Raw genomic sequence first — 20,224 nt, 5'->3', positions numbered from 1 at the left:
TGTTTAAGAGTACTTAAACGGAAACATCTGTGTAATTACTTATATACAAAACACATCTTGCTTCGCATACGTATTTTAACTATACCTAACAGCGTATTATTGTCTAAAACAATGTGTGTGTGTAGGGCCGACAGAAGCTGGCGGCACTGCCGGTGTAGGGTCATAAGTTCATTTTTAAGAAACAAAATTTTTATCATAAAAACAAAAAAATTCTTAGAATGATCAATTTTAAAATTAATAAGACCGGATATACACCGAATAAAAATTAAAAAAAAATGTATATTACCGCATCTTTGATCAGTCGGCTGTTTTAATGATGATGTTTTAAGAGCAGTGCCGTAACAAGGGCGTGCCTGTAGAATGCTTGCCTGCAGAATGTTATTGGCAAGTTATGTGCTTTCCGGGATATTTTTGGGAAGGATAATTTAAATATTCAAAACCCTTTCGATATTCTTAATTTTATTGTGTCCAATAATTTATCTTTCCCTAACCTTTCAATTGCTTTAAGAATACTATTAACCTTACCTGTTAGTGTAGAGAGCGGTGAACGTTCCTTTTCCAAGTTGAAATTGATTAAAACCTACTTAAGAACAAGTATGTCACAAAAAAGGCTTGTTAGTTTGGCGTTAATAGCTATTGAAAATGATATATGTGCAGAATTAGACGTTAAGACCATTATTTCTAATTTTATGAATATGAAATCAAAAACTCTAAAATTTTAATAAAAAAATTTCAAGTATATTTATGTAATTTATTTTCTGTTATTCTGTAAAGATTTTATTTTTCAAATACTTATATTAAATGTTCTAATTATTTCTGAATTCGTTTTCTTATTTTCTCATCTAATTTGAGTTTCTCTTATTTTCCTAAAAGATAGTTCCACTTATAAAAATTATTAAAAAAAAATTACAAGTTACTAAGAATTTAGTAACTTGTAAAATGCAAGAATTTTTTAAACTTTAGTTCAAATAAATTTCAACTTTAATTAAAATTCATTTTAATTTTGTTAGCGATTCGGATCGGTGAGAAGGCTTAATCCCTGTATCATTATATTCAACGATTAAAGTGAAGTGGTTTTATCAAAATTTGCTTTAACTTTTGAGAATATTTTGAATATTCGAGTTTTTAACGATTATCCTGCCTAGTGTACCCGGTTCGTTATATTTAGCGAACCAACGTGCGGCTGTTCTGTCAAAATTTATTTAAGAAATTTCAAATAATTAAAATTTTTATTATCGTAAAAGAACCACACATGCCCGGATCGTTACAGGGGCGCTTAGATAGAAATTGCGTACGGGCAACAAATACCCTAGCGCCGATTCTGTGTGTGTGTGCGCGCGCGCGCGCATTCTACCGTCGCTTTCCTTGTGTTAATGCATTTAAAACATAACTTTACGGGGGTGGGGAGGGGAAATCTATTTGCCCGTGTCAGACGTTCGAGAACCGGTCGAAGAAAGCCTAGAAAAAAGGGCCTTTCAGTGAACTGAGAACGGTTTTTTTTTTTTTTAAATTTTAAATTTATATATAGCAGCCTAGCGACATGGAAGTAAGCACCTTTTCTACAGAGCTACAAATGCTTTCATTAAAAAAAATAATAATGTACTTATTGATTATACTTTTGCAAAAACATTTAATTATAAGTTTTTTTTCATCAAAATTTTAAATTTCTTGCTTTGAACTCGATTGACTAATGGCCTGCCCTGACCACATTCTTGAATGAGACCAATCTTAGCTTTTAATTGCTTCTGTCGTATTTCCAACGAAGAAGCGAATCCTGCCGATATCCAAGTTGGAACTGAGTTCTGTCCACTTCCTTTGAGGAATAAAAATGGATTGAGGGATTTATTTTATTTTAACTACAAAGATAATACTTAAAATAGAAATCAAAAGTTATAAAACAGTGTCCCCAGACTTTATCAGTTCTTTTTTTTTCTCATCTGGCGTTCAGCCTTTAATGAACTCTTTTGCTAATAGCGTCCACAGCATATTATTTGGCCTTACAAAGCTCTGATGCAAATTTTGTAGGGTTTCCCAGCATATTGGTAACGTCACTGAGTAAAACATACATACTCAGAAAATAGTACTCTGCTGTTAATAGTATGAATGTACTTTTAGGGAAAGTTATTAACAATATTCTTTTAAATGCGAAGATGAGCCTTAAAAAACAAGCTTCATCTATAAGTTAAATCATTGAGAAATCACCGGTAACAATTGTTTTTAAAAAAAAGTGTGATTCTATGAATATTGCATATAAATAACAGACAATATAATAATGATTTCATTAGCTGTATTTTAATTGACCTAACATTATATACGAAGTATGAAGGTCAAAGAAACTTCAAAAGTTTGTAACATTTAACCGTACAGGTTTCCGATTAGTATCATTGCGCGTCGACAGGTGCAAGGTGGTTGCCAACTGTTGACTGTTTAGTTTTAGTGTAAAAAGTATTGGCTGTTATTTGCATGCGAAAAAATAGTTTTTCGACTACATGTTTTATTTCAGGACTAGCATAAATATTTGTTTCTTTTTTACCGATGCGTTTTACACTCAGGTTTGGAAATGTAATGGTGAAAACGAATCATCAGAATAGTAACTTTCAAGTTTTGCGTATACAGGTGTTTGAAGCTGGAGGAACTTGAGTAATGAACCCCGTAATTGACGGAGAGGTAATTTTGTAATTATTTGGTAGAGATGTATACACTGGAAATAAGTTTTATTATTATAGCATTACTTCATGACTTAGCTAACATAATTCCGAGCAGAAAGAACGTACTAATGTAATTTTACTTGTTGCTGTCACATTACTTTTTTTGAAAATGCTACATTCCGTTTCTTTCACCATATGGGTTAAAGAGAATGAATTTGCTTGTCTAAGTGAGTTTGGGAATATTCTTTTTTAGTGCACAAGTAAACATAATGTATTTTATATGGAGGCAAAAAAAAAGATGTATATATTTCGTGATGCTATTTATGTCTTGTCACTTGCTTTTCTTAATTGTATTTTTTTGACTTCTCATAGGCTAGTGACTCCATGGAAGCCAGTATGTAATATTACTATTAAAAGCTGTGTATTACAAACGTATATGTATTGTACATATTTCATTTCTTAACCACGTTTTAAATCTCAAACTCGGTACGCAGCGAAATTTTATGTCACTGACTAAGGCTTTAGTAGGAGGAGATTTCTTGCGCATATGGAGGAGAGGCTGTTTTGTGTGTATGTGTTTATGTGGGAGAGAGAGGAAGATTAAAGCGTAAGCGGAAGAAAAAACAACAACAACAAAAAAAAATATCTCTGTTTTATAAAAACGGAGATTTATGCTTCAACAGTAAATAAATAAATAGCACGTGACAAATTACCATTCACCCGTCACTGGTACTGGATATATTATTGTATTTTCGAATGTCATATGGATATATTATATATATATATATGTATGTTGATTTCTTAACAGAAATATAATTTTCAATATGAAAACGTTTTTCGAAGGTATTTCGATATCTTAGTCTGTCAAATGGATGTTGTCTTCACTTCAAAAACTAGCACTGGTTTCATTTCCACTGTGGTATTGGATGTTTGCGAACATATATTTAGGTGGTAGATTTTCGTTACTTAATAGAGGTCTGAAGGGACAGAAAAAAAAAAAAGAGCAGGGTTTCCGTTTATGTAACCCTTAGTCCATGTACAGGATTAATGTTTACAACCTTTTCATGGTTGAGATCATAAAATATATGACAGCAGAAGGCTGAAATTAACTTGGTGAAAGTAGTTCCATTCCATACTTCATCTAGTATGCCTTCCCATTTTAGAAACTTTTGTTGTAGCATGTTCATATTAGAAATTTTCGTTAAATAACTTTCCTAAATAACTATTAAGCATTTATAGTTTAATAAATTATATACTAATTTTTGACCGTATCCATATTAATTTGTCCTGTCATGGCCAAGTAAAAAGTTTTGTATAAACCTAATTAGTGCATTGCAAGGATAGGTAATCTTATCAGAGCTTTAGTGATGCTATGTCTGTTGGTTATAAGTATTTTGTGACTAATTTGCTTGTTATGTAAGAGAAAACTCTACCATCCTCCAAATGAGACTAGCCAACTCAAATTCAGATGAAAACCCATATAAAGGTTCCTTCCTTCCTCCCTTGTAATGTGATTTGAACTGGGGATCTTTCTGACCAGATGGTAGCAGTAAAGACTTATGTTTATGAATAATTATTTAACAATAATTATCACTATTAATTAAATTATACTAAATTGATTCATTATTGGTTTCTTACTATTACATCACACCTCTAAGGAATCATTGAGGGAGGATATTCTGTTCTGCTGCACACAACTCGCTGTCTACACCAACTATATCACTAATAACATTTCTCTCTGTAAACTGTATATGTTTTCCTGGCTGATTTGCCTGTATGTGGGATTAAAAACCAGAGCTTGCAGGGAGAAAAACACCTTTGCTGCCTCTGTATGAGAATAGCTAACTCTCCTTCAGTTTCAAAAAAATCCATATAAAGATTCCTCTCATTATGAGGAGAATCAAACTTGGATCCTTTCCAATCGAAGGATGCAATACTGTTGCCAATTTCATTAAAGATGCACTAAAAAATGTGAAATGCATCATGATTTTCTGTATTATCTTTGTACAAGGGTAATGCTCATCTTCCCTGTATTGTTCCAATTTTTGTTATATGTACTTCCAAAGCCAAGTACAGTATATTAATAATGTTAATATAATTTAATGTTTTTAAGAAATATCCTTCATTATTTTAGTAATGAAGGGTATTTCTATTTATTATTCAAACTAATGAATAATTATTAAGTAACCATCAGTATAATGAAATTATTAATAAATTGTTACTTGTACATTTATAACTATAACCCAAAATATCCATTGGGGATAACCAAGATATTTGGCCTGTGGAATTGTGCATATGAGGACAGACTGGAGGACTGGTCTTCAAAGTATGAGTAAAGGGTGGATGAGATGAGATGCAATAGTATAGAAATATATAAGTTGGTAATGGAATCTTAAGTATAGACATGAGCTTACAAATTGTAGCAAGTTGGGAGAGAACTGGCATTATCTTATGTAACTGAGTGTGTGGCCAGGAAGTACGTGTGGTTCAAGTTCTTGTGGCATGTCGTGAGTAATTAGAATGGGTTGTCAGTGGTGATCACAAGTGCATCTTTGGTAAATATTTTGTTTAAAGAAAGATATGATAGGTATTTAAGTAAGCATTTTGTGACCTGGAAGAGGCTCACCCTTGATGAGTCCTTGTCTCCTTGGGGGAGGAGGAGTAGCCTTAGTAATGTGAAGTTCAACCATAATGTGTGAGATTTTTGTGTTACTCCATTTTTCTTCATTGTTGTACACTACCATGTAATTATAAATAACAGTGAAGATAGTATATACCTGACTTACTCTTGCCTTATATCTAGATTAATATTACAGTACCTTGTCTTTCTTTCAGTACTTATAAATTTGTAGATTATATGTAAGCTTTAGTTCACTATATAATGTTCTGTTTACACCATGCAGATTTGGTGTCTCCCCCTGAGTATCTTATTATTTTGATTTTTCATGATAAATAAAACTTAAATGAAAATCTTTATATTCTCAAGATTTATTTGTTATAAAGGAAAAATCTGAACCCTTAATTTGGTCTGAATCTAACTTTTGTCCTTTTCTAATTCTCTCTTCAGCAACTTTTCTTTGTTTTCTCAAGTGCTTATATCATCTTTTTCCTGGAACACTCAGTTAAAAAAAAAAAAAAAAACTTCTCTGTAATTTTCACCTTTTGATTATAAATGACATAATGATATCTCCACTTCAGTAATCTGGATTTAACCTTGTAATCAAGCCTTCTGGATTCCATAGTGTAGCCACTGTAAATCTTATACCACCAATATTTCTCATTTCGGGTCAAATAACATTTATTTCAGCTGTGTGATATTCCAATATTACTGAATCAGTTTTCAGGTTTCTGATGAATTTCTATCAATTATTGATCTATATTCTATTGCATTCCTTTTGGGCATATTCTACCACTGTTCTTGCTACTTAGCTTTATCTTCAGTTTTTGATATTGTCTTTGATCTTGGATTCTTTTTTGTACTACAGGTATCCCTTGCTTAACGTGGGATTTGATTAACGCAGCGAAATTAATTGCATCCATCCCTTGATATACGCGGCAAGAGTTTTGATTAACACGCCTGCGGAGCTCGCAGCTGATCTGACATTTCGTTAATATTTTTACACAATTCAGTGTATAGCTTGGAGGTCATGAGTAGCTGTGCATTCATATGTTACATTCCACACTTTTTTTTGCTATCAGTTTGGTGTAACACATGCTATTTAAAGGTTTGTGATATTTGACAGTCAATTGTATCTGAGAGATACCGTGACCTTCAATGTCAGTATATTATGGTTTAGTTGTTGTTTTTTTATTCTTTGTTCAATAATTTCTAGATTACAACTGAAAATAAATTAACCATCATGTATTACTGAAATAGAGAGCCTAAGGCTTATTTATCATACTTTTCCTCTAGGAAATGTGTTTTACCTTTATGGAAAATACTAAGGAAAGTTATCTGGAGCTTACTCCACCTTTACTACCAGTTGCCCATAAGGTTGCTTATGCTTGCATCCGCTGAAACTTTCAGTTTCTATATATTATTATTCGTGACACCTCCAAGGAGTCCAAGACTCATCGCGGGCGGGGAGGACACCTGCAACTGTCTCAACCACTACACTGAACCCCGAATATATTCAGCACAAAACTTGTAGTTTCTATGTTTGGCTATGAAATAATGTTGGATTCAATATTCATTTAATTTGTACTATCATGTATTATAATTGCAGTGTTTTTTCTTTGTTTTATTGCATTTTAGCACATGCATTCATTACTAGTATCTCTCAGATATACCGCGACCTATGCTGCAATTTTTACCGCCTCGAGCTCTGCAAGGTTACATTTACCACGCAAAAACATGCAAGCCTTTTGCTGTGAGCATGATGATGTCATTCCTCCTACAAATTATTAATACAGTAATTGAGCATGGACGAATTGTAATTTTTACCATTGATTATTAGATTTGATTAACGCGATTTTGATATATGCGGAAACGTCAAGGGATTAATTAACCGCGTTAATCGAGGGTTAATCGGGTTTTTCATCCTGCATACAGACAAATCAGCCCTTCAGAACATGCAATTTGCAGACAAAAAAATACTAGCTGTGGTGGTGGTGGTAGTGGTTGTGGGCAGTAGATGGCATTGATGTAGGTGATTGGTAGTAGAGGTTCTGTGTAATAGTGGAGACGGAGAGTTGTACAGTAGGTGTCCTCCCGCGATGAGTCTTTGGACTCCTTGGAGGTGTCACGAATAATAATACCTGTATTCTATTTCCATTTCTAAGCTTTAGTTTTATTTTTATACAGTCTACAAAACATTTTGTCACCTTCACTTCTGTATTCTTTTCCAAATGATTCACGAATTTTTGTTTAGTCGCCTTTACATGTAGCTTTATTAACCCCCCCCCTCCATGTTCTCTAAGAGCACTTAACAAGGCAGAACCTTTTTTGATTTCTTCTTTTAATGAACTTCTCTTCTCACTGTCTTCATGTGTTTATTTTTCTATTTTTGCAGACAACTTCATGACGTGTCCTGCTTAACCGATATTTGTGTTTGAGTTGATAATTTATTTAAATATAATATCAACTGAAATTTTCTTATGCCCCTCTACCTGATATTGGCTTCCATTTAAGTAGTGTTTAGTGTTGAACACTATAGCTATTTTCCCTTTTCTCTGATCACTAGTGTGTCTAAATACATTCTCTTATTGTTTAGGACAGTATTTCCCAAATGGTGGGTCACGACCCGACACCGGGTCATGAAAGCTAAATGCCGAGTCAACTAAAAAAACTCTTGAAAACCTGAGTGTTTCGTTTTTGTGTTTTTTTTTTCACAAAACTCTAAAATACAAATAAATAGCATTTAATCGGGACTAACGAATAAATAATTTAATTAATAGAGATGAAAAATGCACTCCGTCTGCGTCGCCATTTCACAGTCTCTTTGATCGTGGTAATGTAACTCTATGAACATTCAAATCTGTTTTATTTTACCTATTGGCCATAAAAATTTTAGTGGGTCATGAAGATGAAGTATTAAAACAACCGGGCCATGGAAAAAAATATTTGGGAAACCTTGGTTTAGGATACTGCATACTTGAACTTTGATATCCCTTATTCTTTTTCCACCCTTTCTTTCCAGTGATGCTTATAATGATTGTTTTGTTAGTCCAGTTCTGTTTAGATTGTTTCTGTAGCTGACTTTTTACTGTTCGTCCTGGTTCTTCAAAGAAAAGTGCTCAGTCCTTGCATAACCAGATAACACCCCCAGTTATCTGGGGGGTGTTATCTGGTTGTTATGCCATTATAATATATATGTAATTTCAGCCTGTATAAAATAGTTTGGTTGTGCATTAATAAATTATTATTAATAATTCGCTGTCGAACACACACATTGTTTCCTTTGCAAAAAAAAGTATTTCTGAATCAGTTTTTTGTGCTGATTTCAAATATGTTTTTTAATTTTTTCTGTCATGTACCATTCCAGAGAAAATTAATAGGTACTATATAAGTTATTGTTGTCTATTGTGATGCAGTCACATTCTGCTGTTCAACCATTCTTAGTTAACAAGAGATGACGCAGTACATATGTAACTATTGTGTAAGATGATGCATTGTTACATCTTTCCACATTAGCCCATACAGTCCATTTAGTGTGTGAGCCTTGGATATAGTAGTATTCTCTGTGCGACAGAAAAATGCCTTGTATGTGTGTGTTAATTCACCTAACTAGTTTTGCTCCGTGTGCAGGGAGTTCACTCTGTAGAAGAAGCAGAGACCATGTCTACAGACGTTATTTTGGTTGTAAGGTAGGTGATCAAGATAAAAGCTGGACTCTGCATGTGTGTTGTGGAAGTTGTGTGATCAATCTACGGGCTTGGCTGAAACCAGTCATTTTGCCTTATAAAAGTTTCAGGATTTTCATCAAAAAATAAGAAACACATTGTGTATCCAAATGTTGCATTGACTTTGCAAGCAGTACCTCATTCTGTCAATTTGCCAGTACAACACCTAACACCAGCAGATGCTGAGAGTGGTGGTGAAGAAACAGAGTAAATATCTAACACAGAACCTGATTTTGAAGTCAAAATCATGCTCTGTTTTTCTGTTTTTTGACAATCCACACTTAATCACCCAGGAGGAATTGAATGATCTTGTAAGAGACCTTTATCTTACAATAAAGAGCCAAGAGGCTATTTTTTTTCACCGACATAAATCAAGTTAAGGGGATAATAAATCCCTCATTATTTCAAAGCCGAATAAGAAACTCGAAGATCGAAATCTAAAAGTTTCGTGACAAAGTCCAAGCATAAGTCAACACCTGTAGTACAACACTAGGGCAACTCGGAGCAAAGGTGGAGCAAGTTTCGATCACTGTCCTTAATTATTTATTTGGCGTATGGCTCACACATGAAAAGTTACATTACATTACATTAATCCTTAATATATATGGACATAGTAATAGACATATGTACAATAAGAAGATATAATACAGTTATAAAAGAGATACTCAAGAATCAAGAATAGGCTACAACTGAATGTCTAGGTTGATTATCCAGTCGACTGCACTTGGTGCAGCATGGATGAAGTCTGACAGGTTTCCACTGTATGCACGTAGGACACATTCTGCTATAATATGTTTGTCTGGTGGGGTGATCCACAGTTGCACCTGGGTGAGGCAATCATGCCCCATTTGTAAAGGTGGTCTGCACATCTGCCATGGTTGGTGCAGATTCGGTTAAGGGCAGACTAAGTTTTCCGAGGTAGGTCAAAACCCAAAGGTATCTGTGTTGGGTCCACTAATTCATGGAAGATCCCTGTTGAAGTGTTACACCAGGACTCTTTCCACTTCTCTTTCATGTTGAAGCTTGTCTCTGCAAGATTTTTTGCTGTTAAGATTGGAGGGTGCCTTGACTTTAGCCTGTTTATTTCTAGGGGTGGGATGTCTTCATGGATTGGAAGATTTTGGATTTCCATGATTTTGCTGTATTCATGTAGAAGAAAATTGGATGTGTGGAGGCGGGATGTTGCTTAGCACTGGGAGCCAGTAGGTTGGGGTTGATTTTACAGTTCCAGAAATGAGGCGCATAGTGGTGTTAAGCTGGGCATCAACCAAATACACGTGGGCGCAGTTCAGCCATATGGGTGAGCAGTATTCAGCTGTAGAGTAAACGAGGCCAAGAGCAGTGCAGTGAAGCGTTGTTGCTGAGGTACCCCAAGTTGTTCCGCATAGTATTTGCAGTATATTGTTTCTTGTTTTTAGCTTGGATGCTGTGTTAAGGAGATGTGGTTTAAAAGATAGTGTTCTATCTAGAGTAATGCCCAGATATTTCGGGAATCTGTTGTAGGGTAGCAGTTTGTGGTTGAAGTAGACCACGAGTTCTTTGTTAGCCTGGTTATTGTTCAGGTGGAAGCATGAATCTTGTGTTTTGCTATGATTTGGGTGTAATCTCCATTTGCTGAAGTCTTCATCTAGGACTCTAAGGTCGTTTGTTAGTGTATCTTCCATTGTAGTAAAATTGGTGTGTCTGGTGGCTAGAGCAATGTCATCAGCATAGCAAAACTTCTTAGAGGCTGTATGAGGCATATCTGCGATGTATAAGTTAAAAAGAGGGGAGCCAGAACTGACCCTTGTGGTAATCCATTATCCAGTGTTCTCTGTTTACTTTTGTTCTCGTCCATACACACTTGGAATAGGTGGTTGCTTAGCATGTTATCAATAGTTTTGCTATTGTTTTTCATGGGACTGCACAGAGCAACTTGCAGACTGCACCATGCCTCCAGACTGTGTCATAAGCTGTAGTAATATTTTCTGTCTTTAATATTTAATATTTTCTCATAATGTAAAACGCAGCTCCTAGGAGATGTATTACTTAACTGGTAATTAGTTTACGGAATTAACAACGCATATAAAGTATATTGATTAAAGGTAACTTTAATAAATAACTTCTATATTTCGGCAACGTCACATTGCCATCTTCAGGAACATAAAGATATGGTATGTGCACGCAGGCACTAACAAAAGCAAATGAGGAAGAAAGCAAGAAACTAATATTGTTCCTAAAGTCCTAATGGTGCCCTCTAGTGGGCTAATTTGGTTGACTTTGCAGTTGGGCTGAAGTTCTCAAAATGTAAGTCTCCCAAATTTGGGGTAGTTTCATGCACCCAAATTTGTTGAGGTTAGGAACGTTTTTTAGAGCTGCTGAAGATTCCTTGAATAATCTCTCGTATTTAAATTTGCTGCGGTGTATTATTTTTGTTTATTATATTATAAACAAAAATAATAAAGGTGTATTATTTTTGTTTTCTTCCAACGAATTAGCCCACCAGAGGGCACCATTAGGACTTTAGGAACAATATTAGTTTCTTGCTTTCTTCCTCATTTGCTTTTGTGAAACCGGATGTAGTCTTTGTGTTCTGAAATCCTGATATTTGTTGTTCTGCCTGTTTGGTCAAAGTGGGACAATTTGCAGTTGCAAAGGACCTGGTATACACCAGGTCTAGGGGAAGTGGTTGGTCTTTGGTAGAGCGGATAAGGGATGCCAACTTTTTATATGGTCTGTAACAGGAAGTAAGGTCATATTTTCTGAGGATATTGGTTATTTTCTCAGAGGTGCCCTGGATGTAGGGGATGGTGATAGATTTGGTGTAATCTTTATTGTGGAGGGGGAGGTTGGTTGTGGTTTACTGGTTTGAGTATTTTTTGGATTTTTTTGGGGTTATAGCCATTGGCTAAGAAAGCGTTGTGGATGTGGTTTAGTTCAGTAGTTAGGGCCTTGTCATCTGAGCAGATTAATTTTGCCCTGTTATATAGTGTTCTTATAACCCCATATTGTTGTGAGGGGGGGGGATTGCTGGTGAATGTATCTGCCAGAATGGGTGGGTTTTCTGTAAACAGAGAAAACCAAAGATCCATCAAGCTGGCGGGCGATTAAAGTGTCTAGGAAGGGGAGGGTGTTGTTTTCCTCTTTTTCTAAGGAAAAAGAGGAAAACAACACCCTCCCCTTTAAGTGTGTTAGGAAGGAGTGGAGTGAGTCTGAGCCATGTGGCCAAATAGCAAACACATCATCCACGTAACAAAGCCAAATAGTGGGTTTTTGTGGGGCGGAGTTTAAGGCTTTCTCTTCAAAGGTTTCCATAAAGAAATTGGCCAAGGGTGGGGAAAGTGGTGAACCCATGGCTGTCCCCTCTATCTGTTTGTAGAACTTTCCTTGCCAAACGAAATAGCCTGAGTTCATTGTGAACTGAAATAGGGCTGAGATATCAGGAGGAAACTTGGCTTGGATGAACTCTAGGGTTTCTTTGAGTGGGACATTAGTGAATAGGGAGGAGACGGTAAAACTGACCATTATGTCAGTGTGTTGGAGTGAGAGGTTTTCTACACTGGCTTTAAAGTGGGCTGAGTTTTTTATGTGTGATGGTGTGTTGCCAGTATAGTGTGTGAGCGTTTTGGCTAAATGTTTGTCTAATTTATATGTGGGGGAATCAATACCATCCACTATGGGATGTAATGGCACATTTTGTTTATGTATTTTTGGGAGTCCATATAATCGGGGGGGGGGTCTAGAGTTATAAGGTTTTAGTTTATTAGTGACTTCCACAGGCCAAGAAGTGACTTTCTTAAGGAGTCTGTGGAAAGTTCTAATCTGAGAGCTGGTAGGATTATGTTCTATAGGGAGGTAAGTAGTACGGTCTAGTACTAAAGCATTAAGCTTACCTTTGTAGTCCTTTTGATTTAGCACCACAGTGGTGTTTCTCTTATCTGCTTTGGTGATTACTTTTTTTTTATTTTTTTTGTTATTTTAGTACTAACATAGATGGACTAATGGGTGATAGATGGTAGTAGTGTCCATAGTTGGAGAATTAAGTAGAAGTGGAGTGGATGAGTTGTATTTCTCAACGTGACGTTGCCGAAATATAGAAGTTATTTATTAAAGTTACCTTTAATCAATATACTTTATATGCGTTGTTAATTCCATAAACTAATTACCAGTTATGTATGACCAACGTATAAGCCTTGCTACTAGGAGATGTATTACTGTTTTACATTATGAGGGAAGGTCACTATCCAGACTGGTTTCAACCTTTATTGTGATCTCATCGGTGAGTAAAATATTAAGGACAGTGATAGAAACTTGCTCCACATTTGCTCCGAGTTGCTCTAGTGTTGTACTTCCGGGTATTGACTTACGCCTTGGACTCGCCGAACGCTCTTCGGCATGAAACTCTTAGATTTCGATCTTCGAGTTTCTTATTCGGCTTTGAAATAATGAGGGATTTATTATCCCCTTAACTTAATTAGATCTTTATCTTACAAGGGATCATACAGAACTGTTAGTGTCATGGCTTCAAGGATGGGATCTCCTACCTGAAGGAACTAAGGTCACATATATTTCAGACACTGTCAAAGTGAATACATCAGTTATTTCAGTGAAAGTACTACCTGACTTTTTTGTACTAACATAGATGAACTAATGGGTGATAGATGGTAGTAGCGTCCATAGTTGGAGAATTAAGTAGTAGTGGAGTGGATGAGATGTATTTCTCAAAGTAGAGTAATGTGTCCTTCCACGATGAGTCCTTGGACTCCCTACAGGTGTCACATAATAATAATAATAATAATAATGGAGTCCTATAGCAATGAACACGCACTCTGAATGGAGACTTTATTGCTTTGTCAAAATCCAGTCTGAAAGCTGTTTCACATTCAGGGCTTATATCTATCCTTTCCAATAGCCCATTCGGTTACTATGAAGGAAACTTATGAAAATAGTGCTGGGAAACATTAATTATGATGTCTACAAGTGGAACATTTATGCTGATCTTAAAGTCATTGCCATTTAAATTTCCAAAAATAAGTGATGCAAAAGTAAAGGAAGACAGTTTTTTTTGGGCTAGAAATTAGATTATTAATGAACGATCCCAAATTTGGACAAGTTGTAAACCAAAATGAAGCTAATGCATGGACACATTTTAAGTTAGCTGCAGAACACTTTTTGGACAATCACAGCTCTTCACATTATAAAGAAATCATTTTTTTCTATGCTCAAAGCATATCATGACATGGGATGCAAGATGTTTCTGAAAATGCACTTTCTGGACTCATATCTAGACTTTTTACTGGAACATCTCTGGCCTGTAAGTGATGAACATAGCGAGAGGTTTCATCAGCAAATTATGAGGATGGAAGGCAGGTATATTAGCTTTTTTAATATCTAGTTCACACACAAAAGGCTATGACCTATAGCACATTTGTGCCTTGTGTGGGCAAGAGGAATAGAAGAAAGGAGGAATCTGTTCACATTTTGCTTTTAAAGCTGAGGGTTGTAATCTTTGGGGAAGGCAGAATCCTGGAGACTGTTCCAAAGGACAGAAGTAGATGGAATGAAAGAGGAGGTACTGCATTTGGTTCGATGAGTTTCAAGATGGACTGTAAATTGAAGTTGGTTAATAGTGGCTCTTATTTTAATGATTTTGGAGGAGACTGGAGGAATAATAGTAGCCAATTCAGCAGAGCACTGTCCATGAAAGTACCTGTAGAAGCGGCACATAGCAGAAACTGAACATCTGTGAAAAAGGGATTGAAGTGAGTATGTGAGAGGGGGGGTCATTAATTAACTCGATTACCCTCTTCTGGACAGAATCGAGCAATCTTAGAGAAGATTTTGGTGGACCACCCAGAATATGGGAGCAGTATTCCATGGCTAGACAGATTTGGGCTTTATAGTTAGCATCTATGAAGGTGTGAAATAGTGTCTTTTGTGAAAAAGTACACCAAGTGTTTGGTGGCTGCACAAGCTGTAGTTGAAATGCATGGAAAGATCTGAAGTGCAGGTCAGTTCAAGAAGAGAAATCCGATTGTGCTTAGATATCAAAGTATTACTGATGGTAAGGAAGAGGTATGCGAGTTTTTTCTTGAGAGAGAGATCAGATAGGACTGTGTTTTGGTGGTTTTGAAGTTTACTGGGTTGTCCTTGCCCTATTGAGATATAGCTAGGAGGTCTTAGTTCAGGTTGCTGATTGTGGTAGATCTTGAGGATTCTAATATTTGAGTACTACAAGGTTTGTTGAACGAAAAGAAGGAATGAAGCGTAATGTTGTCAGCAAAGCTATGGATAGGATTGGAAGTCTGAGAGAGCAGGTCATTTATATACAAAAGAGAGTGGGTGCCTGGGGTACTCCTGCATTGGTGGGGAAATCTGAGGAGAGTAAACCATCTGCCTTGACATGTAGTGAGTGATCGGTGAGAAAGTTAGTGATGAGGGCAGACCATAGGATGGCAGTTTGTTAATTAGGCCCCTGTGCCAAACCTGATCGAATGCCTTTGAAATGTTGAGGGCAACCACGTGAGTTTTTCACGCTGATTACTGTTCTGGTCCGAAACAGGGAAAACATCAAGTTCATCTTATAAATGGAAGGTGTTAGGATAGTCATTCTAGTTGACTTGAGAAATTGAGTAAGAATCACACACAGCTGTGTGTGATTCTTACTTAAAAAAAAAAAAAAAAAAGTTAAAATTTGTCGGACAGTGAGCACAAAAATCATATTTTCTCCACTCATATCTTCATTTTTTAAGCTATTTAAATATGATACCTTCATTAATCTTCTGTAACATTTAATTTCAAAAGGCATATGCTTATTTTTAATCTTTTTTTTCAGCTATCATAATCTAATGCTGTACCCACAAGTCTCAGTCTTTTTTTTTTTTCACCCATTGATATTTTAGTGTTTTTATGATGATGGTTTTAGCTTCTGCAATGTTTGTTGATTTTGCTAATCTATTCCAGACCCCTCCATATTACCATCAATTACACTACAAAAGTAGGTGAATTTTTCCTACTTTATCTATTCTCCGTTAATTTTACTGCTAATTTTTTTTTTCAGCTTATTCTTAGTTTTCTTTGTTTTAATTTTAATCTTTTTTAAGAGTAATGTTAAGAGAAATTAAGATTTGTGTTGAATAGCAATAGGCAGGAGGACAGAAGACTGGCAGATCGAGAATGGAAGGGAAAATCTTATGTCAGCTAGTGTGTATATTAAGTTTAGTGTTGAAGATGTTAAAGGCTCGTTACTAATGCTTTTTAGTAACTTAGTTATATTTTATAATAGGGTCACTAGTGTATTAGACAGAAGAGATGATTATTCTGTGATTTATCTGTATTTTGCTAAAACATTTGATCAAGTATTGCACGATAAACTACTGTTGAATTGAGGGTATGGGGATGGATAGTCATTTGGTAACTTGGTTACAGGGATGGTTGACTGATAGGAGCTAGCAAGTTGTGTATAGAGTCCTGGAAAGGAAGGTGACAAGTTGAGTACTATAGGTTCTGTTCTGGGATCGCTGAATATCTCCTTATTAATTTGTTTGCTGATGATGCTAAATTAGGAAGAGAAATATCAGGAACTTTTTGATAGGTTTCTTGATTCTTGAATAGGTTGGCCCTTTGGGCTGAAGAACAGGGATGTTATTTCAGTGTTGTTAAGTGTAAAGGGATGCACTTTGGCCTGAGAAGATGGAATGAGGTTTATCATCTTGGAGAAAATTTGCTTGAGGAGGTGGAAGTAGCAAGGGATCTTGGTGAATATGGAACAGAAGTTCAGGGGACACATTGCAAAAGTTGTAAGGGTTACCCAGACAATTGCTGCTATAATGCAAAGAAAGCTTGACATGTATGTTAAGGAGGTGATAGTTCTACTGTATAAGACAACTAGGCTGCATTTGGATTTCTGTGCATAAATCTGGTCACCTGGCTGTATTGGTCATAAGGAAATATTAGAAAGGGTGCAAAGGTGAATAACTAGGACTGTCTTGGAACTCTGGAATATTGAGAATGAGAACAGATTAAGGACATGTGGATTTCATAGCTTGGCAGATAGGAGGAGGGGTGACGTAAGTTGGTAAGAGGAACCTATCAAATACATACAGGGGAATTATTGCATAGGATAATGGGCAATGCAAGAATGAGAGATCATCCTTGGAAACTGTACATGGATCATGTGAGTAAGGGAATGAAAAGGAGATATTTTACTTGGAAGATGGTTAACGAGTGGAATACGTTGCCATAGTGGGTGGTGAGTGCTTCATTAGTAGGCTTGGAAGTAATACTAATACTATATAAGAAGTCACAAGATCTATGACACAACAGTGATGTGTGTGTGAGTGAGCAAGTGGTTAGAGATGAAGAAGCAATATGTTAACAAGTCTGTGAAAAGCTGGGGAATTGTATTAATTGGAAAAACAGTATAGAGGATGGCCTAGAAAGAATTATCATTGATCTTGTCCAGTAGAATGCAGGTCCTATGGTTAGTCATAGAAAATTATGAAATAATCCCTCTTCCATATTTATGAATTTCTTTTTATACTTTCTGCTTTCATGGTTTTTAGTTCTGTTATTTATTTAGCATTTGGCTAAGAAGAATACATGCATATGCTACCACACACAAAAAACGACATGCAAGACAACAAAATGCATAAAAATATACAAATAAGCATAAAATTAAAAATGAATGTCTAAGTTTGACAACCAGTCAACGGCATCAATAGAAACTGTTATAAAGTCAATTACTGGTTTCATGTAGGCTCTGTGAGGATAGTCAAATGTGATATGTTGTATAGTTTGGTTATCCTCACCAGTCACAAGATGAGTTTGGTCTTATTCCCCAAGTAAATAAGGAAGCTCCGCACCAACCATGATTAGTGAGAATCCTATTTAGGGAGGTCCATATTTTTCGAGGCAGGTCGAACCCTGATGGAGGACTGTTTGGGTTAAAGACAGTCTGATAGATTACCAGGGCTTTGGCAGTCCATTCTGTCTGCCATGCTATTGTTGCATTATGGCTCTCAGTGACAAGTTGTTGTGCCATTATAATAGGCAGGTGTCTTGACTTAAGCCTCTGTGATGTAAAGCTGTCAATATCAGAGTGTATAGGAAGCAGTGGGTTCCAGCAAATTTTGTTATATTCGTGAATCAGGTTGTCTTGGCATCATAGTTGTGGCAGTTGTATGTAGCTCAGAACTGGTAGCCAATATGATGGAGTAATCTTTATTGTTCCAGAAATGATACTTATTGTCTGATTCAACACAGTATCAATTAATTTAATGTGTGCACTGTTCAGCCAGACAGCTGAGCAGTAGTCAGCAGTTGAGTAGTCGAGGCCCAGAGCAGATGTCCTTAATGTGGGAGCACAAGCTCCCCAGGTTGTTCTGGCAAGTTTATGCAGTATGTTATTTCTAGTTCTGAGTTTGGCAGCAATATTGGAGAGATGTCTATTAAAGGAGAGGGTTATGCCCAGGTACTTAGGATTAAAATTATGCAGTACTACGTTCCCATTTAGTGGCAATCTTAAGATGTGTCTTTCATGCTATTGTTCAAATGGAAACAGCATCTTTCCGTCTTGGTAGTGCTTGGAATAAGACTCCACTTCTCAAAGAAGTGGTTTAGCTCCTCTAGGTCACTAGTTAGTATGTGCTCTATAATACAAGTTCCGGTGTTGGAATGTAATGCATAAATCATCAGCATATGCGAATTTTCTAGACGTTGTCCTTGGAAGATCAAAAATATACAAATTGAAAAAAAAAAGGGGCCAGAACTGACCCTTATGGAACTCCATTGTTAAGTGTTCTTGGCTTGCTCATATCATCATCTAGAACTACTTGTATTGTTCTATTAGATAGAATAGTGTTGATCAGATGGGTCATTTTTTTTACATTTCAGTATTTTAAGGAGCTTGTAGATCATGCCACTCCTCCATATAGTTTTGTGATAGCTGGTAACACTTGTTGAAAGTCACTGAGGCTAAGTCCATTGATATATATATATATATATATATGGTTGTTGATCATTAGGAGAGGACTGCTTACGTTATTGACCCTTATAATGCCCCTTTACAATAACCCTTTGCAAATACAGTGCACCATTGTTTAAAACTTGTCCTCCAGTTTTAACCGTATATATAATTCATAACCAATTTTCATATTAATCATTTTATATTTATAATGCCACCCTCAGTGTGGCAAGGTCATCAACATCTTACATTGAGTCTCACCACTACTGGTAAGTGATTGTAGTTCAGTACTATTTTAGACAGCTATCAGCACATATCATTTTACAGGCTCTGTATTTGTATCATTGTTTTCTGGATAATAAATTAACAGTAGCAACAGATAGTATTCCTTTGTAATGTAGTTGTTGGAGAGGGAATGAAAGATGTTCAAAAATTTTAATGAAATTAAACACTTATACTCAATACAAAAAATTCCTGATAAAGAAAGAATTTAAATTTTTTAAATTTAAATTCTAGAGTCCTTAAATTATTGTTTTTTCAGACAAAGAATGTAATTCTTGATCACTTTACTGTTTGGTGTTTATGTTGATTAAACAGGAGCCCTCTGGAATTTTTAAATTTATGCTCCATCTTTGAACTTAAGTGACTGAGGTGCCTCACTATGTCAGGATTACTAATCTGAATCAATAATAATAGGTATAATGTCAGGCCACTTGAAACTCATTTCAAATGATCTGACCTTAACAGACTTGTCACATATTATCTTACACTATGTATAATGTATATACATTTAAATTATGAGTACTTGACAAAATTTTGACTGTTACTTCTTCATTCATAGCAACCGTCATGGCGTTTATGGGGTGAAGAAAAGCATGATGGTGCAATTTTTACTGTATATCTGAAAAAAGTTCGTTACCATCCTGGAACAACGGTCAACTCACATGTAAGTGTAATTTTCATTTACCTCAATTTTTTGGTGACAATGTTTTCTACTGAGTTGATTAATATATTTTATTTAACAAGAAATTATTTCACTTATTTTATTGATTGATTAATTAATTAATCGATAAAATAAGCATTTATTGATCACAACAGTGATATTTGTTTTTAAGGACTTGTTAGTGTAGTTAGAAAAAGAATTAGAAAAAAAAAATGCTGTCACTTATATTGTTTGTTGTATCACTGATGTGTCATTGAATAATCGCAGGCAAATTTAATGTGTGTGAGATATGTGCAATATGGAGAGTGAGAATGGTAAGCATGTGTATAAGAAGTGTTTTGCAATTGA

General features: G+C 35.6%; 1 protein-coding gene and 1 non-coding gene across 2 annotated transcripts in view; one reads left to right on the top strand and one right to left on the bottom strand.

Moving 5' to 3' along the window:
• The first annotated feature begins 2,407 nt into the window (after positions 1-2,407).
• Positions 2,408-20,224, top strand: part of Rgl (Ral guanine nucleotide dissociation stimulator-like) — a 240,729-nt gene continuing 222,912 nt past the window's right edge. The window contains exons 1-2 of the mRNA XM_090395825.1: positions 2,408-2,667; positions 19,775-19,879. Of these exons, the coding sequence (XP_090251951.1) occupies positions 2,644-2,667; positions 19,775-19,879 (129 nt within the window). The 5' untranslated portion in view covers positions 2,408-2,643. The remainder of the gene's footprint in view (positions 2,668-19,774; positions 19,880-20,224) is intronic.
• On the bottom strand, positions 4,614-4,722 carry LOC150110701 (U6 spliceosomal RNA). Its single transcript, XR_016549053.1, has one exon. It is a non-coding gene; the product is annotated as a U6 spliceosomal RNA (small nuclear RNA).

This window comes from Typopeltis vanoorti, chromosome 1 (assembly GCF_054136105.1).
Source record: "Typopeltis vanoorti isolate ZY-2024b chromosome 1, IOZ_Tvanoo_1.0, whole genome shotgun sequence".
NCBI classification, from domain to species: domain Eukaryota; kingdom Metazoa; phylum Arthropoda; class Arachnida; order Uropygi; family Thelyphonidae; genus Typopeltis; species Typopeltis vanoorti.
The sequence above is the reverse complement of the archived record's forward strand: the minus strand, read 5'-3'. Positions and strand labels throughout refer to the sequence as shown.